The sequence below is a fragment of the Ovis canadensis genome, chromosome 1, assembly GCF_042477335.2.
Source record: "Ovis canadensis isolate MfBH-ARS-UI-01 breed Bighorn chromosome 1, ARS-UI_OviCan_v2, whole genome shotgun sequence".
NCBI classification, from domain to species: Eukaryota; Metazoa; Chordata; class Mammalia; order Artiodactyla; family Bovidae; genus Ovis; species Ovis canadensis.
Window position 1 is genome coordinate 68788043 of NC_091245.1, and position 8761 is coordinate 68796803.

The 8761-nt window shown below is 53.3% G+C and overlaps 1 protein-coding gene across 1 annotated transcript; it reads right to left on the bottom strand.

Moving 5' to 3' along the window:
- Nucleotides 1–533: 533 nt before the first annotated feature.
- On the bottom strand, nt 534–5150 carry BARHL2 (BarH like homeobox 2). The gene is made up of 3 exons (XM_069570714.1): nt 4547–5150; nt 2597–2822; nt 534–846 (listed from the first exon to the last, which is right to left on the bottom strand). Exons 1-3 carry the CDS (start codon nt 5148–5150, stop codon nt 534–536), a joined length of 1143 nt encoding a protein of 380 aa, XP_069426815.1.
- Nucleotides 5151–8761: the final 3611 nt, after the last annotated feature.

Sequence of the window (8761 nt, forward strand, 5' to 3'; positions counted from 1 at the left end):
TGCCACTTTTCCGAAAGAAAAAAGGTCATGAGAATTCAGTGCAAAGTTCTCAGTTACCCTCCTCTTTTCTCTGGGCCAGACGGAATGTCCACAGCAACGCCCTCTGCCTTGGAATCTGAGGCTGTTCATCTACAGTTCTCTCTGCCTGTGCAGTTTCCTCTCCTTGCCCTTCTTTCTTCCCTCCTTACCCCACCCCCCTCCCTCCGGCTTGTCCCTAAAGTCAATTTTAAAAAGAACTTGAGGTTTTTGTTTTTGTTGATGTTTTCACTTACTGGTCGCACTCTGTGTGGGGTCAGCGTTTTCGCCAGTCATACTGCTGTGGGGGAGCTTTCCAGCCCTGTCTCTGGGGGTGGGGAGATGAAGTGCGGAGAGCTGGCTCTTTCGGGGGACCCCCGCCCACTGCTGAGCGTCTTCCTCTCTCACTTCTTTGCTTCCTGGTAGACTGCAAGGGAGGCCAGACTGCCTGGTTGGGGGAGAGGAGGGACAGCTGTCCTGGTTGGGGAGGGATCAGGGAGGGTCTGCAGGCTCGCTCTTCACCGGGGGTGCGGGGTACCTGGGATGGGGTTGGACAAGGGGTTGAGGGCCGGCTGTCCCCCGGGCCCCAGGCCGTGGATGAGCACTCGGGGCACCAGGGGCCGCTGCAGCTGGGGATGGGGCGCGGGAGGAGTCCGGTACATGCTGCTGTACATGGCGGCAGCGGCCGCCGCCGCGGTAGTGCTGTCCATGCTGCCCAGCAGGCTTGGGTGGTAGAAATAAGGCGATGGAAACATCCTCTGCAGTGCCGAGTAATTCCCCGCCTCAGCCAGCAGCTCCAGGCCCACCGCGGTCTGCCGTTTCCACTTGGTCCTGAAAAAAAAACAGATGTGCGTGCACCCCGCGGCTAGGGGCACAGTCCAGGCCCCAAGGCCCGTTCTCTCCCCTACCGGTCTCTTCTTCCTCCGGGAGGACAAGGAAGACTTAGAGAGCGCTGAGAATCGAGAAGGAACCACACCTCCTGGCCCCCATTCCACCCTCTCCCTCACAGAATCACCCAAATCCAAGCCGGCTTCCCAAACAGACATTCATAAATAAAATTCTCCAAGCTTTGCTGCCTTCTCCTGCCTTTTTGCTCTGCTGTTGCCACCCTTATAGTTTGGTTACTTCCTGAAACTTTTCTAGAGATCAATTGAAACCACTCTTTCTAAGGCAGTCTTCTTCCTCCCTCCTTTAATTCTCTTCCCCAAGCGGCTCCCCAACAATCCTAGAGTGTATGCTCTCTGCCCTCCCCTTTCCTCCAGACCCAGTGAGAAGAAACCGTAAACAAAGGGACACAGAGGCTCTTGGGCCTTGGACCCCTGCCCCTTTTGGTCCCCAAGGCTGTGGAGGCACATCTCTCTCATCAGCCTGACAGGACCTTACAGCAGGCGGGCGTCTTAGAGTGAGGAAGGTGACAAGGTTTCAAAACAGAATTCGTTTGAGGGAGGGCTCTCCCAAGGGGACGGTACCTCGGGGCCATTCCAGGAGGGGGAAAATGCATTTCAAAATCTTGTCTCCGCTGGGAGAGAGTAACAATTAAAACCTGTGATCCGCTTTTCTTGGTCTCCTCCCTCCCCCACTGCACCCCCACTAGGAAGAAGAGGCAGCAGGCCTTTGCTCACATGCCTCCTGAAGGAACTCAGGGCTGGTGGACCCTCCATACCCGGCAGCTCCAGCCAAATTAATAAACATGTCGCCCATTTTAAATTGGCGACAAATGACACTAATGTTTTCCGACAGAATTAGGGTGGCTGAAACCGTATGTAATGAGACAGAAAATTATGGTAAAGATGACAACTGGATGGGCATTTCCAACCACACTTATGGACGATTAGAACACAAACGAGAGAAAAGGCGGGAGAGAGAAAATTGAGACAAGGGAGACAACTGTCAGGCTTAGAAACCCGGCATAACCTCGGCCCCAGACTGCGGGGTTTGGGTGTTCGCACTGCAGTTCAGGGGCCTACAAGTACTGCCAGCTCCTTTTCTAATTTCCTTTCAAGGGAAGCTGTGGTTCCTGGAGGTTTCTGATGTGGCCAGAATAGGGGACAGACCCTCAGTCTAGATGTCTGACCGGCTGCGAACCCTAACCCTCTTCCTGGCTGCCTCACAGGCCAGGCAAGGACTTTTAAGCCAAGGTCAGTGGGTCCGCTCTTCAGAACAGCTACAGCCAGATTGAGTGACTGGTTATAGATATTTGGAACCATCCTTGGGCAGGCCCAAAAGGGTGCAGTGCATCGGTTTTATGGGCCTGAGTGTCTGCTACACGGATGTCTCGATTTGAGAAGGTGTGGCTTGATTGATTTGGAGGCAAAGTGGGAGAAATTTCAGCCACTCAGATTTGAGAGAGAAAACACAGCATACGTGAAAGACGCTTAGAAGTGCAAAATTCTCCAAACTCCAGCTACTCATCACCTAGGAGGTATGGCTAACCCCTACTCCAGTCTGAAAACCCCCCAACTGCCCACTCTGGGCCCTCTGAGTCCCTAGTGACTCTGAGGCCACACGGGAAAGAAGACTGGTATAGTTGTCTTGACCGGGATGACCAGATACCTCTGCTCCCCACCACAGCCTCCCTTACCTGCGGTTCTGGTACCAGGTCTTGACCTGGGTATCAGTGAGGTTGAGTGCAGCCGCCAGGTCCATGCGATCCTGCACACTCAGGTACTTCTGTCGTTCAAAGCTACGCTCCAGTTGATTGAGTTGGTGGTCGGAGAAAGCCGTCCTGGCTTTACGAGGCTTTTTGGCTCTCACAGGGGGACTCTCTCGGCTACTTGAAATCTCCCGATCTCCTTCCTCCTTTGTTCCTACACAGAAACCCAGACATAGCCTTGAGGTACCCCGGAATGGGGAACGATGGAGTGTCCTCCTGGCACACACTTCTACATTCCCAAGCCAGTCACTGGTCTGGGGGGAGCAGGGGGGCTATATTCTGCCACTTTCCTTATACACATACTTGAGCCTTAGTCAGGATGGAGAAAGAGGACCAACTGCTAGTTATTGAATGTGGACCCTCGTGCAGAGCTCCTAAAAGGCTTCCAAAAGAGTGTTGAATCTTCCCATCTTTGGCAATAAAAAATACTTTCTGATAAAGGGTCCTTTTCCTAATTGTTTCCTTGACTGAGGAAGACCCTGTCCTTTTCCTTTACTGTTTTCTCTCTGACTTCATATGTTCTGATTTATTAGATTTTAAAAGATCTTTCAACTTTTTCTTTTTTGATGAGGAGGTACCTTTTTCATTTTACTTCTTCTGTTTACTAAAAGTTATAGGCATTTGTTTTCCTTTTTCAGTTGCACTTGGGAAATGTTGGCTCTCTGCAACTGCTTGCATCCGGTCTCTTAAAGCTTCAGAAAGAATGTCTCCCAGACCCTGCGTTCAGCTCAAAATCACTGAGCCCATCCAGGTGACAGCCCAGAGATTTCCGGATTCTATTTGTCAACTTTGGTTTTCTACTGAAATGCTGGGAAATCGATATGTCAATCCCTTTCTGTTTGTACCCGTTTTCTGCTTCGCTCCTTGATCTTCCCTGCAGGAAGAACAATAATCTCTCTAATTGACCCACTGGGGAGGTTGGTGCACAAAAAAATCGCCAGACCAGACTGTACATCTGTTTTGGGCACTATTATGCTAATGCTACAATAGTAAAATGAAGAGGCAATATCCTACCTTCCAGAGAGCACACATCTTTCCCAGAGATGACAAAGATTAGTAATAATCAACTTATCAGTAAAGGGGAAAAAAGAACTCGCCTTGGATATTAAAACTCTTGCCATGCAAAGACTAGAACACTTACTTACGAAATTTTCTGGTGAGAAAATGGAAAAAGGGAGTTGAAGGACAATTGCCATCTTCTGATTTTACAAAAATAGACATTTAATTCCATAAAATTTTATTTATAAATGCAACCTCCCAATTACTTGTTAAGAGCCAAAACTCTGATTGAAATACAGATATTTAGTTAGGGCTATGGAGTAGGAAGGGTATTTTTAAAAATTGAAACACTAATTATAATCTTTTACCGTGTGGCCTTCCCTATATTAATCACTATGTAATAAACTTTTTTAAGTTGCTCTGTTAATCAACTCGGCATTTTTTCCTTCACAGGAATCTGACAATTCCTGTGCGGGTGTTTAGAAAATACGATGTGTGGGAGGAACGCAATAATTTGCATTAAAAAATAAACACCACGTTGTGATCACACCCCTAGGCACTACGAAATATGAAAGAAATTCCCATCAAATCCCCTCCGCCTGACCCTTTCCTAATAAATTAAAATGAAGTAAAACAAAGGAAGGAGGTGGGTGGCTGTGAGGGTTGGGGATGTAGAAATGTTAACAATAAACAGAACTTGGGACGAGTGCCCAAATCGCACGCCCCGGCCTCCCTCTCGCTTGCAGTTTTTGACTGTGGCCCGATCGCCTTGGAAGCTGAGAATTGCCTTCGGATCCCATCAGAGATTCGCGCGAGACGGAAGGGGAGCAGGAGGAGGAGAAGCTAAACGGCCGAGAGAGCCGAGGCGGCGGGACTCACCGTGACATTTGACGTCGCTCTGGGACTCTTCCCGCTTGTCCAGTTTGGTTTTGCTGTCCTCCTGCTCGAGCTTTGGCCTGAAGCTCTCGTGCGCTGCATTGCTCTCCTGCTTCGGGGTGTGGTGGGGAGAGGAGACGCTGGTGCTGTACGGTGCACACGCCGCCAGAGGTTTGCTGTCGCCCAAGATGTCCTTAATTAAAAAAGAAGAGGTGGAAGTCCTGGGGGCTGAGGCGGCCGAGCCCAGCTGCTGGGCCGCTGGCGGCGGCGGCGGCTGCTGCTGCTGCTGGGGCGAAGGCTGCAAACTTTGCGTAGGGGCCGCGGCTGGCGGCGGCTGCTGGCTGTGGTGCAGGTGGTGGTGATGCTGGGGCCCGTCCGCTATCAGATGCGGTTCCGGGGGCTCCATGGTGACGGAGATGGGAGAGGAAGGCGCCGTTCCTACGGTATCAATCTCCGAACAGGGGGATGGAGTGGCCTGACTCCTAAAATCCGCGGTCCTGGCCTCGCCGAGCGGGCGGAAATCTCCATTCATCATGCCTGGGCTGCCCGAACTGGCACTGGACAAAATCGTGTCTATTCCAAAACTCGACCCGCTGGCCCCTTCCATTGTTGTCATTTCTACATGAGGTCCAAGCCACTCCGCCGGTCCGCAGCCGCCTCGACCAAGCAAAGGAAGCTATCGATCGTTAAAACAAAATAACACTAAACAATGTTGTCGCCGCTTTAAAAAAAAAAAAAAGTGGGGCGGGAGGAAAGGAAGGATAATTGGGAGGTGGCAATCCGTGGACACTTTCGACACTTTTTTTTTTTTTACCCTAATGAAAAAAGTGGGAGTTGGGAGAAAGGAAGATAGAGGGGGGAAGTTACAAAAATTGTTGAGGAAGCACCGAGCGTGCGCTCCAGGAACGATAGCGCACGTGGAGCGGCGGTGGCAGCGCAGGGGACCCAGACGGAGACGAGGCAGCAGGAGGTGAACCCGACACCGCCGCCGCTGCCGCCACCGCCAGGGTCTGCCCACAGCCTGGCACCAGGCGGCAGCGGCGGCGACGGACGTGGCAGGTGCAGCGACCGCGAAGCCGGGGCGGCTGTGCGCCCTCGGAGCTGCCCGGCGGCTCCCCGAAGTAGCTGCCGCGCGCGACCCGGCCGCCCCGGAGACGAGTTTCTGAACTTTCTTGGAAAGTTGTGGAGCAGACACTGCCGCGACGTTCGCGGGAACAGAGGAGAAGGAAAAAAAGGAGCAGGCGCAGGCGGAGGAGGTACCGGAGACGCGGCGCCGAGCGACTCCCGCCGCTGCCGGGCGCGTTCGCTTGTAATCCGGCGGCGAGCGGGCGGCGCCGACCCCCTCCCGTGACGTCACGGCCACTGCCGCAGCTCCCCGAGCCTCGCCGGGCCCGCGCCCCCGCCGCCGAGGCGGCGCGCCGGGCCCCGCGCCCCCATTGGCCGCGCCCGCGCGAGCGAGCGACGCCGACGTGCCGGGAGCCAATGGGCGCTCGACTCGCGAACCCGTCAGCGATCCCGGCTCTGGCCCCGCTGCTCTTTTCGGAACCCGCACATCCCTTTCCCTGCAACCAAAATACCTAGTCCTACAATGGTCCCCGGGTTCACAATCACGCGAGAGGGCAAAGGGAGAGAGGGGAAGGGAGCACAGGGAGACTAGAGAAGGGAATCGGAGTTTTTAGAAAACGCGAAAGAAAAGGGGGGGTGGGGGAGAAGAGCGAGAAAATAGTACTGATTTGCCGTTAAGAAGTCCGAAGAGGGAGGGGAAAGAGGACAGGAAGAGAAAAGGAATCTTGTCGGCTTACCTTTAAACTCCAGCGCTGCCGCCACGCACCTCCTCAAACACGCGCTTGAATAGTCCAAAGACACCGAGAGCAGAGGAAGGGACTCCCTGGAGGGACCCAGGGGGAAGTGTGTAACTCCAGCTGCCGGAGCTCTGGGTGGGCGGGCGGACTCCGAGCTCTGATTTCTCCCCCAAAGAGCCCAGGCGTCCCGGATCTGGCCCAGCTGGGCAACCGGTCCCTGAGGGGGAAATGGAGAGGGATCCGCGTCCACCAGGCACTCTCGGTAGGGGTGGAAGACAAGTAGCCTGCTGCTCAAAACCAGGGTGCCAGCCTGGTCTCCAATCAGGGCCCGTGCTGGAAGACATAGGTGGCCAGACACTTTCTCCCGAGCGGGGAAAATAATGCCTCGAGGCGTTCTCTAGCGCCGAGGGCAGCCAAGGTTCACTGTGCTATCAGGCCGGCCTGGGACTCGGGAACCGAGTGGTGGGGCCGCAGCATGTATGCCCTCCTCGCCACCAGGCCGATCTCAGTCTCAATTTCTCTCTCTGTCTGTCTCTGTCTCCTTCTCTCTCCACCAACACCGCCCCCCCCCCCAACCCCAAGCCCTTCCTCGCCCTCTCCGGCCGCCCTTTGGAAAGGAAACAGTCATTTGGGACCTGGAGCGTGTCTTGACTGTGACGCCTCGTCGGAGGGTATCAACTTGCATTATTTTCTCTAGGACGTCTGCAACCTGTCTCTTGTTGAATGTCAGAGTAATGGGAAGTGCCAGTGACAAGACGGCGTATTACTCCTGATTAAGTGCCGTGTCAACCTAATTAGCAGAGTAATTATAAGGTGCTAATGAATGATTCAAAGTTCTGAGTTACATTTTACTCCAAATTACCATTTTAAGAACCCTATGAATCTGAGTGGCTGGCATAGCTTCCGTAACTAGGTGCAGAATGATGGTAGAAAATGGCCTTTTAAGTCTTCCAGGGCTGGGTTGAAATCTGGGTTTAGTTGCGGTTCTGAAGGTCTCTTACCGGGGGCCGGCTTTTTTTTGTGTTGAGGACTTGCCGGTGGGTTTGGTGTCTGGGAGGCAGATGACCTCCTGGGACAAGATCCTGCCTTTCTGTTGGAACTACATTGTGTGAGTCCTCGGTCCGGAAGGGGGTAGGTGGGAGACTAATCCTTCCTGCGTTTTCCTAGGGAATTCGATGTGTTTGACCCAGAAAAAAAAAAAAAAAAAAAAGCTCGCGCTAGTTCCAGGTTGTGTCGAGCTGTTTCTTAACCGTCTTCGTGCTGTTTTCTTACGGGTATGTCTCTAAGGAGAACAGCGGGAGAGACGGAAGACCGAGGGGAGGAGATGTACAATCGAGACGGCTCTCAGAAGATGAGGGGAGTTTGGCGGAGAAACCATGGTTCGTGAGCCGAGGCGGGGACGCGGGGCGAGCAGCAGATAGAGGCGGACCGCGGCCTGAGCGGGTGAGGGGAGTCCCTCGGGAGTGCGTGGTGGGCCGGCTGGATGGAGTCCCGCCAGTCTGGGCGGGGAAGCCGAGAACTGCCTGAATGACGCCTGGAGCGTGGTTGGACCAGCCGCCTTTGGAGCGGGAACTGCTCACTGGCCAAGCAGACCCTCCTGGGAGCCTGCCGGCCAGGCCTCAGCCTCGCTCGGGGGGGAACCACGGGCCTGGGATTTAAGAGGGCATCTCTCTTATCCGAGGCGGCAGTGTCCCGCCCACAAAGTCGGGCCCCCTGCGCCCCTGGCACAATTGGCTTCTGTAGGAAGGGCGCTGGGGCCGCCTGAGGCTGCAGGCGGACGCAACTTATCCTCTCCCTTCAAATATCAATTCCGGTTCTTCTCATTCTGACATCACCCACCAACTTTCCAAAAGAGGTGTGTTTCCTCCCAGACCTGGGGCTCCCAGCCGCACCTCCCTGTCGGCTTTTTCTGGGTGGGAAGTGAGGAGGGGTGAAAACAAATTTAAGATACTGAACTGAAGGCATTGCACAAATCAGTTATTCTCTACCTTGATAAATAATTCATTTAAACCTGTTTTTGTTTTGTTCCGACGCCTAAAATGACTCAAGAGCTCATAAGGCTGATCGCACAGCTTGTGTTGGGTGGTTTGACAGGATTTTTTGCTTGGAATAATTCACATTAGCAGGGGAGACAGAAATATGACCCGACGAAAAAATGAAATCTAAAAAGAAAGGAAGGGAGAAGATGGAAGTGTTGGGGGGAAGGGAGTGTTCACTTTTATAAAAACTCTCAAGGGAAGCAAACAGAAGCTCAGTAGGCCTCACCTTGTGAATGTCTCGGATGAGCTTTTCTTAAAAGGTTATGATCATAGATTTCTTTGGGTGAGATGTTAGGAGATCAGTCTGGAGAAGGACAGCTGTGAGGGAGAAAATATGATCTTGGTTTTTATCAAGATCCTACTTGGGGTCCCCACCA

Bases quoted from the DNA above. Each gene is read 5' to 3' on its own strand.
- BARHL2 (XM_069570714.1), bottom strand. From the start codon at position 5,150: ATGGAAGGGGCCAGCGGGTCGAGTTTTGGAATAGACACGATTTTGTCC. The intron at 2,823-4,546 runs GTGAGTCCCGCC...GTTTCTGTGTAG, and splicing joins GAGCGACGTCAAATGTCACG to GAACAAAGGAGGAAGGAGAT. The intron at 847-2,596 runs GTAAGGGAGGCT...TTTTTTTTTCAG, and splicing joins ACCTGGTACCAGAACCGCAG to GACCAAGTGGAAACGGCAGA.